General features: G+C 53.9%; 1 protein-coding gene across 1 annotated transcript in view; it reads right to left on the minus strand.

The window, feature by feature from the left end:
- MCPH1 (microcephalin 1) overlaps positions 1-19,984 on the minus strand; it is a 104,326-nt gene that overhangs the window by 74,207 nt on the left and 10,135 nt on the right. The window contains exons 6-10 of the mRNA XM_037526727.1: positions 19,335-19,469; positions 17,646-17,735; positions 15,390-16,034; positions 14,902-14,972; positions 8,752-9,204 (exon numbers count right to left, since the gene is read on the minus strand). Of these exons, the coding sequence (XP_037382624.1) occupies positions 8,752-9,204; positions 14,902-14,972; positions 15,390-16,034; positions 17,646-17,735; positions 19,335-19,469 (1,394 nt within the window). The remainder of the gene's footprint in view (positions 1-8,751; positions 9,205-14,901; positions 14,973-15,389; positions 16,035-17,645; positions 17,736-19,334; positions 19,470-19,984) is intronic.

The following is a 19,984-nucleotide window of genomic DNA, read 5'->3' on the forward strand; positions in this document are numbered from 1 at the left end:
ACATCATGCTTGAGCACAGGCCCACCCCTCACATCCAGATGCAAATGCCCTGCTGCCTCTTGCCACTCCACTGGGAGGGGAGCTCAGATTTGAAACGTCTCAAAGAAACAGAAAACACCCAAACAGAAAGGGCGACATCCCCTGGACGATGCAGAAACCCAGGAGAACATGAGAACTAAAACGTGAATTCCAAATCCTGCAAATGCACACACAGAGAGCAACAGCATTTCTGTGCATTAGTGCTGAACAGCCAGAAAAGGACATTAAGAAACAGCCCCATCTATGACAGCATCTGGAAGGGCAGGGTCCTTGGGAACAGTCACTCGTGGAGACGAGGCTGCCGCACTGAAGGTCCAGAAACACCGCCGAGAGCTGAAGAGCAGCGTGAGCGGGACGGCGCCCTGTGGGTATTAACAGGCCTCCCCAAACCAGCACAGTCAAGGCCACCCCCCTCCAGTCCCAACGGCAGTTGTTTTGAATAAATGGGAAAATCCACCCCAAAATTCATATGGAATCCCAGGACCCCCAAAAGTCAAAACCATCTTTAAAACAACGGTGAAGTTGGAGCTCTTGCCTCCTCCGACCTCGCTCTTCCCTCAAAGCTCCAGTGATCATGACGCTAGGGGCCTGGCAGTAAGACAGGCGCCGGGGGCCGAGAGCCCTCACGCTGGGGGCCGGGGGTCTGGCAAGTGGGCCGAGACTCCGGGAGGATGAAGAACAGCCTCTTCAACAAAAGGTTGAAATGCGTCCACAGCGCGGGAGGAGCTGACCTTTGCTCCTACGCCACACAATCGGAAGTTGACTCCACAACAGATCAAAGGCCTCAATTTAAAAGCCACAGCTATAAACACCTCCTAGAAGAAACGCAGGGGGCAGCTTCAGGACACTTGGTTTGGCAGGGGCTGCTTTGGCACCACGAGCACAGACTAGAAAACGTAAGCTGGACTTGACAAAACTCAAGCCCGAAGGCTTCGTGAGGACACGCCCTAGCTGGTCCCTGACCTTAAACAGACTCGCCCGGAACCGCTTCACAGAAGAGTAACGGGCGCTCGCAGAATCCTTCTCGGAACCGCAAGAGGTGATGCTGAGGGAGGTCATCAGATGGAAGAGCCCGTCACAGCCCACGGTGTTTCTGGCTCACCACCCCGAAGGGTTTCCCGTCGCCGAGAGCTTGCTCAGCCCACAGGAGTGCCGCAGGTGGGGCTGGCGGGTGCACAGCAGCTCACGTGTCACCCGCCTGCCCGCCGGGCGGCCTCGTGGGTCTTATTATGGACGCAAAGACCTGCCCACCCCACCTGTCCCACTTTCTGCCCTGACTGCCTGTGACCTGCACCCCTCGGGGATGCCGCTCTGCCTGCACAGAGCTGTCCTGGCCACGGCTCTATGTAGCCAAGGCCTCCCCATCGTGTTGAACAACAAAGGTTTGGTGAAATTATTTTTAAAGCGGGGCGGGGGGCCTCCCCGGTGGCACAGCGGTTGAGCGCTGGGTTGCGAAGCCGCCCGCAGCCTCTGCAGCGCCGGTTCGATCCCCGGCTGCTCCCCGGTCACCGGAGGAGGGTCCCACATGGCGCGCAGACCTCTCCTGCCGCCCGCTGCTCCCCTCAGCAGTGCGCTTCGGTCCTTCTGCCTGCTCTGCTCCCTGCTCTGGCTCTGGCGAATTCTCTCACCCTCCCGCGCTTCTAACTGTACCCAGTGCTTGTATAAATAAATAAATAAATAAATAAATCTAAAATAAATAAATAAATAAATAAATAAATAAATAAATAAAGCGGGGCGGGGTAGGAGTTAAAACCTTTCAGTCATCAAAGAACACTGTAAGAGTGTTCTCCCTGTTCTGCCTCCAGAACAGGGAGAAGTATCTGCCTCCCTCTACCTGGTAAGGCTTACTATCCAAATACGTACGGAATTCACAACTCAACAAAAAGGCACAGAATCCACTTAAGAAATGACAAAGAACCTGAACGGACAGTGAAGCCAGACGGCCGCGCCCCAGGGGCGCACAGCCACCGCTCCCGGCCTCGCAGACTCGCCATCACATGGGAACCGAATCGTAACTCAAACCCACAGCCAGCGAGGCTCATGCCAGAAGCTGGCTGAAGTGCCGTGTCATTTTCTGACAGTCCGGAACGCGGCCTTGTGATTCAAGCCGTCACTCTTCTAGTTAATCCCTTCCTTCTAAATCATGCTTTTATTTTTTTTTAAAGTCTACTAAATCACCCTGGACTGGTAACCAGTAATTTATACTCAATATTATGTGGAAAGCAGTAACTTTAAAACAAAGAAAGAGCTGGCGAGGGGGGGGCAGGACAGCTGTGTCCTGTGAGGCTCCCCAAGGCGTGAGGCTCACCTGACCCTCGACGGCGTGGGGAGGAGGCACCTCGGGGCCTCTCAGCACCTGTGCGGGTCTCAGGGACACAGGAGGAGGGACCCGCCCTGACCCGCACCTCTGGGGGAAGAAGCCCTAATGCTGCGGCCCTGCCCCTCCTCCTGCCTCTCTGGCCTCCCCCGTGCAGTGACGGCTCCAGAAGATGTGTCCAGCCTGACAAAGCCCTGAGGAGCGGGGGAGCCTTTCTTCCCAGGGAGATCTGGGGAGAGAATACTTTTCCAGACACCTCCCAGGAACACTTCCCTCCACATCATAGGGGCAGAAGTGAGTCATGTCCCAAACCAACCACCACACGAGAAGAGACGGGGTCAGCACGGCCCTGGGCTGAGCAGGGAGTGGCCGGTGCCCACGCCCTGCAGGCGGGAGGTCCCTCCGGGGGCCTGTGCCAGGGACTGCCCTGGACACGGGCAGTGCCAGTCACTGTGTCTCCAGCACAGAGAGCCAGTAAAGGGAAGGTGAACATCCGTTTTTAGTGGTTTTATGTGAACAATTTTTCTCATACATACAAGTAAAAATAACATGAGCAGTGGAGCTGGGAGCAGGGGCCGGGCCGGGCCGCGGAGACACACTGGACGCTCTGCCAGGAGTGAGTCCGAGCCCAGGGCTCCTGCAGCCCCGTGCAGGAGAGACATGGCAGGCCCCTGCGCCTCCCTCAGCCAACTGTCGAGCACGGTGCCCTCACGGCACCCTCGGGTGCAGGCCCACTCTCTGGGGGCGGCCGAGCGCAGGGCGGGCCACATAAACTCCCATGGCATGTCCTCCAGGAAGCAGCTGCCCCCAGTGCTGACCACGCTGCTGCTGAATTTCAGGAGACAAATAAACATCACCTGTCCCTCGGGAGTCACTGCTATTGCAACTTGCAAGTGAAAACAGCCCACGAGATAAGGTGCTTCCGCCAGACACACTGGCCTGAGGCCAGAGCCCCTGGTCCCCGCAGCTGCCACCACTCGGTCACCAACGGGGCATCCCGGTTACTGCACGGCCGACTTTAACACCCGGGCGAGGAGACCAGAGAGAGCTCTCGCTGAGCTTTCCAACAGAAGGCCTCAGGCGAAGGAAACGCCTCTCCACAGGCCCCACGGGAGACGGCGATCTGCTGGGAAGCTGTATCTCTGAAATCTGAAATTGCATTTTTAAGAAAGTTCTGCCATTCCTGCCAAGCCGTGGGCGGCCCGCGGAGGCCGTCCTTCTCTCCACAGCACCACCTACAGGCGCACGTCCAGGAACAAAACCTAAGCACAAAGTCAGGGTTCTAAGCTTTTTTCTGTTTTAAGAGCATTAAAACGACGGAACTGGTTTACACCAGGCGCATGTGTTTAGAAATAAAAGTTCTCTGTGGGTAGTTTGGGCAAACTACACTCAAAAAGGCACTCCCTAAGGCACAAAAGTGGTTTCCAAACTCTGTTTCCCATTAGAACAATGTCAGGAGTGTCTGAGAGCACCAGGCGGGCACCGGGGTTGAGCCTCGGGAGGGTGCCCGAGTCTCGGGAGACAGGTGCCGCCGTGCCTTCGGGCTCGACCCGCTCTTGGTCGCCAGGACAGGCGCGAGGAAGGCCCAGAGGCGCCTCCCTCTGCTGTCAGCCGGCTGCCTGGGCCTTACACAGCCTTATACGGCCCAGGAGAGGCTGACTCCAGAGGTTCTCAGGACAGGGCACCTGCATGTTTAAAAAGAAAGCAAAAGCAACCGGGCGACATGGGATGAAAAGGCTTCTGCAGAGTGGAGGAAAACATCATCACCACAGAGCACAGTGGACAACGGCGAGAGGCCACTGCATCTCGCACGGCGGGCCAGGGGTGAGCACCCAGGCCACAAAGATGTCACGCCTCGCCAAAACCTCCCGTAACCCATTTAGAAATGGACAGAAGGTCTTGAGACAATTCTCCAGAGGGGACAAACCATGGCCGAAGGGCAGGGGAAACGCTTGTCAAAGCTCATCAGCAGAACTGCCTCACCACGGCCGCCACTAGAAGCCTCACAACAGCCAAACACATTTGAGAAGTTCCCCAGCTAAGTGTCGAACTGGAAGAACCCATTTAGAATAGGCAGGTTTGCGGGGCTTGGGCTACCCCTCTTCCTGTCCTATAACAGATTTGGCGACCACGAAGATTTAGGACAGAGCCATCCGTGGTTAGTCAGCCCCATGGGGCAATTGGGCTACCATAAGCGCAAATGTGATTTTTGGTTTCTCCAGTGTGTTTGTTTCATATGTCGATTTGCTGTTGAAAAACTGGCTTGGGTTTTGTGAAGATTCTGTGTGTTTGTGTGTAATTTTTAATTTGTGGAGATTGTTCTGTGCCAGTTTTACTCAAAAGATTAGGCAGTACGTTGCACCATGTGGCCAATCAAAGATGGCGTCTGAGGCCACTTGGCTGGCTCTTGTAAAATTCAGAGGTTCTTGTTGCTAGGACTTTGGAACTTTTTTTTTTTCTTTCTTTTTGTAATCTCTGCTATCTCATTAGCATTTCTAAAGGCAATAATGGTTCTTCAGGGGTATGTTGCTTTGTCTTTGGCTACTTCCTGCTCTCTGCCTGATGGATTTTGCAAGCCAATTGTGGAGCAGTGGTGTTTAAATTAGCAAATGTATGCCTGGGTGTTAAGGAAAGAGTAGCCTTAAGCAGTAACTGGTAATTGCTGGTATCCTTGATGGATTCTTGGAGATAACTTGAATTTTTGCAAAGTCCGGATCAGAAAAATTAACAAGATTTTGTTTGAGTCTGAAAGGATTTGCTACTGTGAATTTTGTCGACACAATTTGTTTTGGGCATGTTTGCCATTTTGAATCCTGGATTTGTTCAATTGCTGGTGTAAGACAAGATTCTAAGTTTCTGCTTCCTACTGAGGAAGGTCTGTTGTGGAAAGCACTCTTTAGGGTGCATCATGTAACTGTACCAGGTTTTCATACCTGTGTTGTTGTTGTCCCTCCCTAGTGTGGGGGAGGTGTAATCTGTGCTTAGATGTTTAATCTGCTCTTTCAGCTTCTGTCCCAGAGTGGCTAACAGAAGTAAGGAGATGACTCCTTTTAATTGAAAGTTAATTACTGATATTTTGATTTTGCTTTTTCAGGTTCTATTCCAGGAAACCCAAGGAGTGCCTGCTTGGTGGCTAACAAGAGATGACTCCTTTTGCTTAAAAGTTAACTTTTATTCTTTCAGTTGCTGTACAGAATACCCCAGGATTGACTTCTAATAAAAAGTCTTCAACACTGAAAACCCTAAGGTGATAAACAAGGTCATGTAACTCTTGTGATTAATAAAACTTTTCCTTCCTATTTCCAAAGTCTTAGGTTTGCAGGATGACAACTGGAAATTTTTCTGCCAGCAACACTCCACATTTTTTTTGGACTTTGACATTTTTTTTCTGAGCCTACGGAGTAAAACTGCAGTTACATAACATATTCTACGTGGCATAACTAAAAAAACTGTCTTTGTCTATATTTTGTATGTCTGTATGTCCTTGTGTCTGTCTTGGCCTAGAGGTTGAAAAATTGGTATACGTGGTGCCCATAGACGTTGAACAAAAAAAAAGAGTCTCCAGTTATGAGAAAAACAAAAAGTTATGGTTTGATTGTCAACATTGTGCTACTGAACTAAGCCGGTGCCTTCATAGAGACTGAATATTGTTGTTTCTGTTAATTTTCTGATATTTATGGCAAAGCTTCCCAGAAATCTAAATTCAAGTACAAATTTGGTAGCCTGTCATTTGACTGATGCAAGTAAATTTTGTGTAACATCAGTAGAGCTCCTGAGACACTCCACGAAGTTTCTCCTTTTCCTCCTGGGAAGGCATTAGATGAATTTGTTCTATTTGGCTTTTACCTAATGAAGTAAAACTGAAAGGGAAGCATTGTCACTTGGGAAAATGGTAAAACTTGGGTATGTACAAAATGTTAACAGTGGTTTTCTAAAATGTGTATAAAAAAAAAAAACCTCTCAGTATCTGGTATGTATGTAAATTGTCATTGGTGATTGTCACCTTGTAATATTGTATAATTTAATTGTTTCATAGCTACAGAAATTGTTTCTGGAAATATAGGGAGAAAAGGTCTCAACAGATTCCTATTGATGGAACTGTTGAGAGTAAAAACTTTCCTACAAAGGACTGAATAGACCTGGAAATACACCTGACATTTACTAAGTGTTCTTTGACATAATACTGGTGATTTTTTATGCATTTTGTCTTGAATCCACAAAGTTTTGTTTTGAGTAACCAGGATCTGCAGCAAGATTGCAATTTTTTTTCCAGCAAAGCTAACTTGTCACATTTTCTCTCCCCTTGATACCAACACGGCATACAAATAGTGGTAGTAATTTTGCTACTTATCTTAGAGTCTCTTTTTGCATAACTTACATAGGGATTTTGTCTGTTTTAACAAAAAATTGGACGTGAGTTTGATTGTGTGGCTTTGTGTGGAGTTCTTCCAGAAAGTTGAAAAAGAGCTGAACCAAGAAGAGGAGAACCTGTTTGCCTTGTTTGTAGGGTTCCAGAGACCTCCAAAGAAGGTGAGGAAGCTTGCCTCCATTGGCAGGACTGGACAACCCGGCCAACGAAAATGCCCTGGTACCCTCGAGAAGAGGAAAGCCCAGGTGGAGTCTGATGAGACCAACTTTATACCTGAAGCCTACATCGACTGGATGCCACCGGTTCGCTCTGATCCTGTATGGAGTATTTCAACAAAGCCAGCTAAAAATTGCTGTTAGTTATTTCTGCCCTGTGATTTTATGCAAAAATAGGAAAAATGGTTTAAAAGTAGATTTAATTTGCAAACTTTTGCTATGCTGTTAAAGTTTGGGATCAAGGTTGAGAGAATTCGTTTTTGCATAAGTTGAACCATTTTAACATTCTTTCCCTGTGATTTTGATATATTTGCTATCTTGTTTTAGCCAATGCTCCAAATTTTTTCTTTTGGCTTGGATAATGGACTATTTTTAAGTAATGAAACTCATACTGGACATTCATGGACAATGCTGCTGACTAATTGTTGCTTCTCTTACACACATTGCAACCCTGAAAAAAGACTGTCTCCTAAGACTACACCCTGAGATTGTGCCACCATAGATATGGTGGAATAAAAATTAAAAGGGGGGATTGCAACAGAGTGGTCCCCAGGAAAGGGGGAGGTTCCCTGCCCCACCCAAGGGAGGTGGAGCTGAGCAGGGAGAGGAGAAGCTGCAGAAGAGACTGAGGAAGGAAGCAGGATGGAGCCAGGAGACCTGGAGGAGGCGCATGGAGCCCAGAGACACGTGAAGAAACTGCGCTTGTCTTTTGGTCGTGGACGGGGTGACACAGATGTGGGGGAGACCCGTGGGGAGGTGACCATGGCAGCTTTTATCTTGATGTTGATTTTGCTCTTTTCCTTCCGGGCTTGTCCGGTTGTTTGTGACCCTTTTCTGTGTGTCCCCACTGGAAGATGCTTTAGACTCGTGGCAGGCTTTGGGGCCTTGCTCTGGGCCGACCCCATATGGATGGACTTTTACCCACGAGGGGACGGGTAACTTTGGGTGCTTCATTTAGAAACTAGACTATTCGCCTTACCTGTATTGTTTCCTAGTTTTATTAAAGTTCCTTCCCATTAAAGTCTCCTATGTTTTGTGTTGATGCGGCGGATGGCAGAACCCATGTAGAATAGGCAGGTTTGCGGGGCTTGGGCTACCCCTCTTCCTGTCCTATAACAGAACGACTATGCTCCCAGCCGTCAGCAAAGGCAGGGGGAGGCAGGCGTGACCCGCTGGCGTGTCTTCTGCTTCCCTCTTTGGCCGCTTCCCGTGGTGTCAACACCACGGCGTGGCCGCCCAGCCTGCCTCATGGGGCCGAGGTGTCTGCGTGGGAGCGGGGCTGGGACAGACAGGCGCTGTCCTCCCCCACCTGCCCGGAGGGGGCTGCTTCGAGAATGGCCAGTCCCCAGCCCCCGGCTGCCTGTCTGAGCCCAGCCCTTCTGCAGACCCCGCGCGCGCCAGGTAAAGGCCGGGGGCATTAAGGTCACATGTCTGAAGTCCCCACGTCCGCAGCGGGGAGCTCAGCCTCCATCTGTGCTGAGACAGGGATGAGTGTGTGTGGGGTGTGTGTGCGCGGGGGTGTGTGTGTGTGGTGTTTTCAAGGTCCCTCCACAGTATTTACCGAGCAGACAACAGGGGTGACCACCTGGAAGATGCCCTGGGGTGGGCTCAGGGGTCAGGAAACAAATCAGGGCTGTGCCCCGTGCCCGGGGAGGGGCTGCTGGTGCCCTCCAGATGGCGCTTAGAGTGGGAGGCAGCCCCGTCTGGAGCGCAGCCGAGTGTGCCCATCACTAGACTCTCCCCACATTCAGCCACATTAAAGAAAAGGCGCGCAGCGGGCCGCTCCCACGGCCCAGCGCTGACATACCCACCTTGGGGCCTCGCCCTATGCCCCGCGGCTCCTCGAGAGGCCAGACGCCGTCCTGCGCGCCTTCCCGCCAGCTGCCCGGCGCGTCCCGGCTCCTGGGTCGGCCCGGAGCACCTGAGACCAAGGGGAGAGCAGAGCAGTCAGACCCCAGGGCTGGAGGCCAGCAGCGAGCCGCACCAGAACCCCTGTGCACTGCGCCTCCAGTCGAATCGCATATGCTCCTGCCCCGTCTCTGTGCCGCTTTCCTTCCTCCCTCGACACCCCAAGCAGTGCCCCCTTCCAGGGCAGCAGCAGCTTGCATGATGAGGGTGGGCAGCCCCGCCTGGCACCAATTCCCTGCCCCGCACTGTTCCAATGGCAGCGCCCAGGCGCGCAGTGACCAGAACCAGAGGCCAGGGCAGGGGACAAGCTCCATAGCAGACGAAGGGGCGATCTGGGCTTCGGGGCCTGAGTTTCTCTAGGAACCTGCTTCAGGGCAAAGCTTCATGGCAGATAACAGCCCCCACAAGCCTCCCCTTGGACCAGCGCCTCCCCGCAAAGCCCAGGAGGAACACGCCCTGGGTGGAGACCCAGGTAACCCGCAGTGACGTGTGGGGCCTCCAAGAGGCTCGCCCACCTCTACTGCCTCCCGGGGGCCCCTGGCCCACTCCCCGCTGTGCCGCCCACGCTGTCCCCCTGCACCGTAGCTGAGCGTGGGCAGCTTCTCTCAGGGTGACTTCCGTGATGTGCCTGTGCACTTGCGCACAGACAGAGGACTAGAGCTTTGAAGAAAACATCACTGGACAACGATTTCCAGACCTGCTCCTGGTGCTGCTCTGCGGACGCATGTCATCTAAGCGCCCGAGCCGCTCCGGGCCGTCATGGCACAGCGGCCTGCGCGGCGGGAGCACAGCACGGGGACGTGAATGGAGACCAGCAGCCGGGACGTTTATCTCGACCGAGGCTGCAGCCGGGCATGCAGCGGGGCACAGGCTGCGTCCGGCCCGGGAGCCCCAGCCACGGGCTCTGCCTGGCTGGTGGCGGGTTCCCAGGGGAGAGCCAGCCCCCCGAGACAGCGCCACCGGAGCTGCTGCCCACCAGCGAAGGGTGGGGCTGAGGGCCCAGAGGAAGCTAAAAGGAACCACAAAGAGGAGACAGAGACACGCAAAGAAGCTGCGCTGGCTTCTCAGCCTCGGGCCTGCGCCCAGGACTCGGGGGTGGGAAGGAGACACTTGGAAGAGACGAGGTGAGACCCGTGGGGAGGCTGACCAGGGCAGCCTTTGTTTTGATTTTGCTTCTTTCCTCCCAGACTCGCCTGGCCCCTCTGCCCCTTCCTGCGAATCCCCCCAGGAGGCGCCTTAGACGTGTGGCAGCTTTTAGGCCCCAGTGGCCCTGCTTCGGGCCGCCCCTGTCTGGTGGTTGACCCACGAGGGACGGGTGACTGGGTGTTTCACTGGGAAGCCGCAGCCTTCTCCTCACTCGGCTGCCCGCTGCTCCTCTCCCGACTGCGGGTCTTGTGTACTAAGAGCTCGGTGTCTCGAGGGGCGGATGGCAGAACCTATTTAGAGCATGTGATATTTGGGGTCCTGGGGTGACCGCAGTCTGCAACCATGAAGGGGCGTAGGCCATGACCTCCTCAGCCCCGTGGGGAAAGGCGGCTCGTCCGTGGCACCGGCTGCTGTAAGCGCAAACGTGGTCTTTGTTTTCCCAGCGTTTGTTCAGATATGTGAAGATTTGTTCCTGCCCTTTGTTAGGGGGAAAAGGCTGTCCCAAAGCAAATTCCATACAGGCTTTGTGGACTCCACCCCCACCCCAGGTCAAAGCCAAAGACACTGGGAACTCCACATCCCATCCCCACCCAAGGGAAGGTGGCTGGGACCTGAGGGTGGGGTTAAGCAGCCAGGTGGATACAAAAGGCAGACACGTGGGCTTTGGGGGCTCCCCCATTTTGGCTCTCCACCAGCTAGCAGCGTCCGGCCAGCTCTGAGAGTGACTTTGGGTTTCCAGGTCGTCGGATCGGGTAGGACGCATTAAAGACTTTATTTCCCTATTTTCTCCCTGAGTTGTACATTTTCCTTATTTCTTTTTCTCTTGTAAATAAACCTTTTATTAACCCTTTTGTGTGTGTCTGTAGTATTCATAAGTCCCTTTAAAGCGCGCGGGTGAGGACCCACAGCCAGGAACCCGTTTAATATCGGGCTGGCTCTATAACACCTTGACTAGAGAAACCGGCTTGGGCCTGGTGGGAACCGTGAAACTGTGCAGTCTGCTTCTAGTCATGACTTCAGACCAATTTTGTGGAAACTGGTCTGTGCGGCAGGCAGCAGTTTTGCTCTAAAGATGGCAGTAAGTTGAAACCACGTGGCCAGACCAAATACGGCGCCTGCCTCTAAGGCCTGCTTCCAAGATGGGGCTTGGGTCCGCACGGCCACTGCCCTGAAGCTCACAAGTTTTTTTGATGATTTTTTCCTTTAGCGTTGGTCTCCTATTAAGGTTATGCTTTTGTTTGTTAGATAGCATCCTCTGTTAGCACAAGTTCAGTTCTGTGACTATGAACTTTTGTTCGGGATTCTGCTGGCTTAGAGGTTTAACAAGCGATTCTGAAGGTAGCGTGGGGTTCTGTAGTGACTCTGGGCTTTTGACCGTGACTATTCCCGATATGGGCCTGAGGGGATTTTGCAAGCTTACCTTGGAGCAAGGATGGCTTGGATTAGCAAATTTATGCGTGGGGGCTAAGGTGAAAGACTTTAATTTCTGGTAGCCTTAAAGGATTCTTGGAGATACTTGGGTTTCTGATAAGAATTATTAGAGTGCTTCTATCTGGATTAAATTTGAAGGGGTTTGCTACTGAGAATTTTGTGTCTACACTGTTTTTGGGCATATTTGCCATATGCATTCTTGGATTTGTTTGAATGCTGGTGAAAGACAAGATTTTAAGACTCTTCTTCCTACTGAGGAAGCACCCTAGTGTTTTAGAAAGCACTCGCTTGATTAAAAGCCCTCTGGGTGCCAGAGAAGGCCGCGCAGAACCTCCCGGTTGGTGGGCAGCCTTGCGGTGGTTCTGCATGGGTAACTACCAGGTTTTGATACCCACAGTGTCCCTCTCTAGTTTGGGGGACTTGATTTATACTTTGATTCTGATTTTGCTGTTTCAGCTTCGTTAAAGGAAACCCCAGGACTGCATGCTTTGGGGGTTAACAGAGGAGATGACTCCTTTTGAATTAATTTTATTTTGCTCTTTCAGCTTCTGTACAGGATACCTCAGGACTGACTTCTAAAGCGAAGGCTTGAACACGGAAAGCCCTGACGTGATAAACGGCCACCGGCCTCATCTGTGATTGCTCTGGCTGAACTTTCCCTTCCTGTTTCCAAAGTCTTAGGCACGTAAGAGGACAACTTTCTGCCAGCAACACTCCAGTTTTTAGTTTGATTTTATTCCATGGAAAGAACGTAATCTTGATTTTTTTCCTGAGCCATGAATAAAATCACAGTTGTATAAGGTGTTCCAAGCGGGCTAATGAAAAAGGAACCGTGTCATATAATCTGTGTCCTCCCTCTGTATTTAATTGTTTGGCCTCTAGAGGATATAAAATTGGTATACATGGTACCCATAAAAATTCTGAGCAAAAATGTAATGGGAACCGGTGTAAGTATTTCCAGGAAGTATAATCTGGGATAATTTTTGGTTAAGGGGAACTAATTTGAAATTTAATGGGTTGCTTTGAAACATGTATGCAATTATATGTACTTTTTGGGGTAATATTTACAGCAAAACTTCCCAGAAATCTAAACTGAAAGGAAAATTTGGTTGTTTTTCATTTGATTTGAGCAAATTTTGTGGAACCTCGGTAGAGCTCCTGAGATACTCCATCAAGTTTCTCCCTTTGCTCAAAGGAAAGACATGAAGAGAATTTTGCCTATTTGGGTTTTACCTAGTAAACTGAAACTGGAAGGGAAGCATTGCCTCTTGGGAAAAATGTTTAACTTGGATATATAATAAATACCAGTAGTCTACTAATACTAATACTGGTGGTCTAAAATGGGTATATAAACCTTTAATGCCTGCCATGCAAACTGTCAACTCTGACTGTTGTCCTGCAATATTGTTGGTTATTTCGATGCTTGGACATCTTCAAAAACTGTTTCTGAAGAAATAAAAAGGAGAGACCTCAGCTCATTCCAATTGATGGAACTTCTGAGAGAATTTCCTACAAAGGACTGAACGTATTGCTGGAGACCAACATGATTTTTGATACAGATTTTTTGTATTTTGTTTAGACTCAAAGAAAATTTTATTTTGGCTGTCCAGGGTGTGCGGCAATGATTCATTTCTGTAAACAGAACTTGCGTTTGCATTTTCTCTCTCCCTGACAACAACATGATATGAAAAAGTGGCATTAATTTTTATTATGCATAGCAATGGGTCTATTTTTGCATAATATCAATAGAGAATTTTATCTCTTTACACAAAAGAACCGGGAATGTTTTATTATATGGCTTTGATGGAAATTCTTCCAGAAGTTGAATGCAAACTGAGCCAAGAGGAGAACCTGCTGCTTTGCTATAGGTTCCACAGACCCTCCAATGAAGGTGGGGCACTCGCCTCCACTGGCAGGGTGAGGACGCCCCAGAGAGAAAGCCCTGGGGACCTTGAGAAGCGGAAACCCCAGCTGTGGAGTCTGGTAAGACTGTGGCCTTGACCCCGAAGCCTGCACAGACTGGCTGCTGAGAGCGTCCTGTAGTCCCATATGGGGTATTCCAACAAAGCCAACTACCATGGATTGTTGCTTGGTTATTCTACCCTGTGAGTTTATAAAAAAATTGGTGAAGTTGATTGGAAATAGATTTAGTTTGCAAACGTATTCTGCTCAGTAGATAGGATTGGAATTAAGGTGGAGAGAAACTGATTTTAAACATGCTGAGCCAGTTATAAGATGTTTCTTGCCGGGATTTTCTAGTAGTCTGTTTGCTATTTGTTTGGCTAGTGCCTCCAGAAATATATATTTTTTCTGATTGGACTGATTTCCAAAACTGGAAGACTTTGCCTGGACCTCCATGAACAATGCCCTGTGATTGATTATTGTTTCTCCTGAACACAGTGGAGCTTGGAAAAGACTGTCCAGGTAGATATGGGGGAAAATGAAAGGGCATCAATTTTAGCAGTGTCAGTCAAAAAAAGGGGAGGTTCCATGTTCCCTGGTCCACCCAGTGAAAGGTGGGGCTCACGCCCCAGAGGAAGGTAAGAAGGACCCCAGCCAGAGGACCAGGAGGAGGCACGCGGAGCGCGGAGACACATCCTTCTGGGCCTTGGGCTGGACCAGGGACTGGGGGACGTGGAAACACTTGAAAGAGATGTGGGTGAGACCCATGGGGAGGATGACAAAAATGTAAGCACCTATTTAGAGCGTGCATGTTTGGGGGTTCCTGGGGTGCCCCTTCAGCTTGCCTGCTGATAATTACAACAGTTAAAACACAGGCCTGGGATTTATATAAGAAGGCTGGTTGCAGGCGGGACAGCATGTCACTTCACTAACAACACGTCTCCTCACTTTCTAAACGCCCTCTGGAATGGCACAGGGTGACCCGGGTCTGGAAGGCACCCCTGCATCTGGACAGCGCGGGTCGGACAGGGTGCCCACCCCCGAGACCATGACGCCTGCGGGAAGGCCGCACACCTCCAGCCCCAGACGCCAGGTGACCGGGCAGCGCGGCCTACACCCGCTGCTCAAACCGGAACCATGTGTGCGTGACCCAGAATCTGAGAAGAGTGAGAAAGTAAGCTTGAAAAAGCAGGCTATAAATTTCCAAAACAACTTCATACATCTACTGTTTTATATTAACTTTAAAGTCAATATGATTTTAAAATAAATATTTTTGAAATATATATACGCCAGCTGGAACGTGCAATACAGTCTCTTGTTGAATTTTACAAATTTCTGAGAGCGAAGATGTGAAAAGTAATTTGAAACACACACAATTCTCCCTGTGAGACAGTTTCTGGGGGCTCACACCGAAGGACAAGTCAGACAACGAAGCCGCGTTTCACCCGTTTGGAATGGAAAAGGAAAACCTGATCATGCGGAAATTGAACCTGCTCTTCAGGTAAAGCTGGTTAAAATTCAGTGTCTCCACCGCGGGCGCTGAGCCCAGCGGTGCGCGGGCAGCCCAGGCCCACCCCTGCGGCGGCCCTGGCCCGGCCACCGGCCACCGCGCGGCTCCGGCTCCGGCTCCGGCCGGGGGTCAGCGCTGGGCCCGGGCAGGCTCAGGGCACCGGGCAGGGGCCGGCGAGGCCGGCATCACGCGCCTCTCACCTGACAAGGCCGCTTCTAAAAAAGGGTTTATTTTGTAACTGAAATTGTCCAACGCGGCTTCATGAATAAATACCGAGAACCATTTCCCCGTGTGCCCCCGGGCGCCCTGGGGCGTGAGCCCCCCTGGCCAGCCCCCCGGACGGGCCCCGGCGGCGCAGCAGCCCCGGCTGGAGAGGCGCCCCCCGACCCCCGCGCCCCCCGGGCCGGCCGGTCTCCCGCACCCCGCCCCCGGGGACACCGGGCGCCCCGCTGTTGGAGGCGGGAGGCAGGTGATCACGAAGGGCCGGCCAGGCGGGCAGGGCGGACGCGCAGACCCTCCTCTCACCGGGTCCTCGGAAAGGGGTTCACGTACTTCCAGGGGCGCCTCCGGGCGGGCTCTCCGGCTGCTCCTGCGGCTCCTGGGCGGGCGGGTCTCCCCGCGGGGCGATGGCTGCTCCCGCATCCTCGGGGCTCCCCTGCGGGGCGGGGCCCTCCCGGGGCGGCGGCGGGGCCGGGCCAGCGGCTTCTGCGGGGCCGGGGGGCAAGGGGCTCCCCGCGCGGGCCCTGCCGATGCGCGAGAGGTCGCTGCGCCCCAGCACCAGCGCGCGCTCAAGCGGGGAGAGCCCGGGCGCGGGGGGCGCGGGGGGCGGCGGGGGCGCGGCGCGGCGCTCGCGCAGGTTGGCGGGCGAGAAGTAGTCGTCGAAGGCCGTGTCCGCGCCGCTGTCCGCGGGGAGCAGCCGCGACTCCTTGGGGGGCCGCCGGGCCCGGGGGCGGCCCGGGGTGATGGGGCCGCCCCGCCGGCGTCCTCGCGCCCGGCCTTGGTCACGCGGGGACCCCCGCAGCGCGGGCGGCCGGTGGGGGCACGGGTGGGGGCGCGGGGACACCAGGGTGGGGACCCCGGGGGTGCCCGGCACACTCGGGGCCCCGGCCGCTCCCCGGGGCTCCCCTTCCCGGCCTCCTCGCGAGGTTCCACAAAGCTCCTCAAAAGACGTGTGCAGGTCCCCGGCGAAGGAGTCATCTGGAAAAGATGAATAAGGGATCCCTGAGCAGACGGTTGGTCACATGGGGACTCTGTGCCCAGCAGGTCACACCCGCGGCACAGCTCGGGGTGCGCACCCCCTCGCTTCGAGGGGCGCCCGGCTGCGCTCCGGGGCTGGCGGGGATGGGGTCCGCACGGCCCACGCCGAGGAGATGCTCGTGGCCTCGCCCTCAGGACCCCACGCTGGGAAAGGCGCCGGCTGCTGCTCTCAGGCTGGGGGGGGGGGGCGCCCCAGAGCCCCCAACTGAGGCCTCACCCTTATCTACACTCACTGCCTGGGCCCCACTGGGTGTGGCTCTGGAGAGGCAGCGAAGCTGCAGCCTCTTTCCTCCGGGCCTGGCCCGGCCCCTGCAGAGCCCACCGCTGGGCCCTGAAAGCTCCACTCAGTGGTGACTGTGGTCACACAGCTGTTCCCACCGCGCCTCTCGCGGCCGGACACAGGACCCTGTGCAGTGGAGGCCCCGGCACTGGTGCCCCGTGGGGCAGGCTTGGCCGAGTGGACGGGGCGGGCCTCACACAGCTCCGGGGTGACAGGAGTTTGTGGCTAAGCACTCAGAGCTCTGCCCGGAGGGGAGCGCACCACCGGGCAGCTGGCGTCTCTATGGACACACAGGACACAGGTCAGCAGCTAAACAAGCTGAGACACTGCAGAGAGCTGGCAAGAAGGGCATGTGTCATTAAGAGCAAATTCTGAAGGTGGACCCCAAGGTCCAGGCGCACCCCTCCAGCAGTGACCTGGCACCAGCTGGCTCTCTCAGCAGAGGGACCGGGCCGACTCCAGCACCCGAGTCACTGGGCCGGAGTGGGGTTCCCCGGACACTGTGTCTGGAGCCCACAGGCGGAGCTCACCAGTGAGGTGGCGCCGGGCGAGTCCCCACGGCCGTCACGCAGGAAATAAGTGCATCAGCCGTCACTCAGAATGGAGATTTAGGTGAGTGAGTAAATCCTTTCGATGCACACCAGAAAGATGACAAGAACCCATAATGTGTGAAAAGGAGGCTCAGTGCAGGCTCCCTATGTCACCCGAGACACGTCACCGCCGTGGCCGTCATGCCGACATGAGGCAGCGTCGAGGAGCAAGTCAGGAGGGGGGCCCTGACCAGAGGGGGCTCGGCCCACAGACCGGGGCTGGAATAACGGCTCCCACCTCAGAGATACACACTGAACTCGGATTTAACGCTTGCCCACACACCGTACTCATTAGGTAACCGGCGCGCACGGCCGCGGCTCCCACAGCTCAGGGTGCGCCGCGTGCGCCGCTTTTCCTTGCTCCTCTCACTGTGCGCGCTCGGAGACGCGTGTCAATTAGCACGCAGAAGGGAACGAGGATTTAAAGAAAACAAGGGATGGATTCTGTGCCAAGAAAGCAAAGCCCTGGGAGAAAACCCACAGGAACCAAGGAGGAGGCTTAACTCACGCAGTTTCTCAAGCTTTCATTTTATTACAACACCCATTTTTTAAATTACAACACCTAATTTCAAGCTTTAATTAAGAATTCCAGTTTTTAACTAGCTGTTCTCATGAGAAGCTCCAAATAAGAAAATCATAATATTCTCAAAGCTTAAACACATTACGGAAAAGTCATTTTACCTGAACACAAATCATCATGTGAGGTGTTCACAGATGCTCCGCACGGAGAGCTGGCCTGGCCGTCACGGGACATCTCGGTCACTTGGGAAGCTGAGGACAGAATGGACACCTGTCATCAGCTACGCCGCCCTGCTGTTCCTGCCCAGACGAGCCGTCCGCTCACAAGCCACACACGCCGATGTGTCCCCGTGCGTCCCAACCCAGAGCTAATGCAAGCACCAGCACAGACCCTGAGTGGGGCTCACGCCTCTCCCAGCGAGGAGAATCTTGACACAGTGTCTGTCATGAGGCATCAAGACCCCAGTCGAGGGGCCTGGGCGACTGGCGTTGCCTGCGCGGGAGCTGGGAAGGGCACGAGCAGCCGCTGTCTGGGCTGTGCTTTTCCTTCGGGGAGGCTCCCGAGTGTGGGCAGCCGGAGCCGGAGAGGCTCTGCAGGGGGCTGCAGAAGGCTGCCGGCGTAAGTGAAGGTGTGCGCGTGAGCAGCTGCTAGTGCAGAGCGGGTCGAGGCCTGCACGCCTGGAGACAGCGCCAGGCCCAGGCCAGCCCTCGGCCGAGGCCTCTCGGGCCTGTGTCAGTGTGCCGAAGCAGCGAAACCCTAGGGGTTCCTCAGAAAACTCCTGGGACATCGGGGATGGCACAGGCCACGAGGCCCTGAGCGCTACCTTCAAGGCAGAGCACGCGACACACAAGAAAGAAGAGCAGGTCTCACATGCACAGGTGTTTTTTAAGGAGATTTAAAAGGGCTGTCTCCTGAGAAAACGTAAGCAAACAATTACAAAATGAGAATAAACCAAGAGGCACAATTTGCCATTGCTGGATCTGACGCTGTGCCGGTGCAGGTAACTGGCAGAACACCGCCCTGGAGTGAAGTTTAAAGCAAGCTGTCCACCGGCACCCACGTGACTGTGCTGAGACTGCTGAACACGCCTGAGGTGGAAGGAGAAATCAAGAGAGAAAACAAAAAGACCCTGAGACACAACAAAGAAAAGGCAGCTTGCGAAAAGCCACGATGCTGGGGAATCCGTGCTTCCAGGAGGATGCGGTCCCCACGATAAGCCTCCCTCACAAACAAGAAAAATCTCAAAGAACTTAACTTTGCCCTCGAGGAGCTATAAAAAGAACAAACGTTACCCAACGATAATAGAAGGCCAGAAGCGATAAAGATCAGACAGAAATAAGTGAAATGAGACTAAAGAGACAATAGAAAAGATGAAGGAAAAAAACATCAACTAGTTAAGACCAGGTTCTTTGAAAAAACAAACCACGTCCACGAGCCTTTAGCTGGACACAGCAAGAGCGGACGGTGCGCAAACAAATGCAGCCAGAGGGACAAGAGATGGCCCCGCAGCAGACCCGGCAGGACCCAGGGCCTGAGAGGACGGTGCGGACAGGACAGGGCAAGAGCTGGACAAGGAGAGGCAGCAGTGAACCCTGACTGAGTTGTCAAGAAACAGACAATCAAGGCCGATTACCAGGGAATGTGGTAACTTCAGCAATTTTAAAATCTCAAGATGGGAGAACACCACACACCAAGACAGGCTGTGAACCCCTAATGAAGCTGAGGTTTCTGGCGAGAACACCACGCCCGCCGTGAAGCAGCCAGGCCTGTGCAGGAACAGGCGGCAGGCCTCGTCTCCAGGCGCCGATGAGGCCTCCCAGCGCCTCCCGCCCCTGGCTGGGAGCACTTACAGGTAGGGGAGAGGTTTTCCCGCCTGTCCTTCATCTCCTGCAGCCGCTTCTCCATCACAAGGTGGTGGCCGCCGCCCGCAGCCCCCGAGGGGCTGTACATCAACGAGCCATTAGATTCAAATAAAAGAACCTCATCTGAAAGGAAATAGTTGAGTTGAAGCCCCCCAAATGCCCGTCTACTCCCACATGATCCCGTGAGAGCCCCCTCCCCCGCCGTGGCCCGGCACGGCCCTCCCCGCAGCAACCCGGCACAGCCAGCTGGGGACGGCCACCGCAGACACGGCACTGAGCACATCTGCCCATTCAGCCAGCCCCCACCCAAGCCCTCCGCACCCAAGGGCTCAGCATCTCCATTGGAGGACAAGACTGAGACACACAGGTCAAGTGATCCTTGCCTGGGTCACAAACCTGCCAGCAGGTGGAGGCAGAGCACGAGCTGGCACCCCCTGGTGGGGCCAGCACAGGCCGCCCTGCTCCCTGGCTTCCCTCCTCTGCTGGAGGCGGGCCAGGCAGCAAGGAGTCCTCTCCTGCAGAGGGAGAGGAGCCGCCCGGCTCCGCTAATTTACTCCTGTCCCTCGGGTCCCTGTATATTTTAGTCACTTTTCTCTAACGGCCTCTCCTCGTTCAACCTCCTGCTGGGGTTCTGCCCT

This window comes from Talpa occidentalis, unplaced genomic scaffold (assembly GCF_014898055.3).
Source record: "Talpa occidentalis isolate TD23 unplaced genomic scaffold, MPIMG_talOcc4v2.1 talOcc4.4, whole genome shotgun sequence".
Classification (NCBI taxonomy): domain Eukaryota; kingdom Metazoa; phylum Chordata; class Mammalia; order Eulipotyphla; family Talpidae; genus Talpa; species Talpa occidentalis.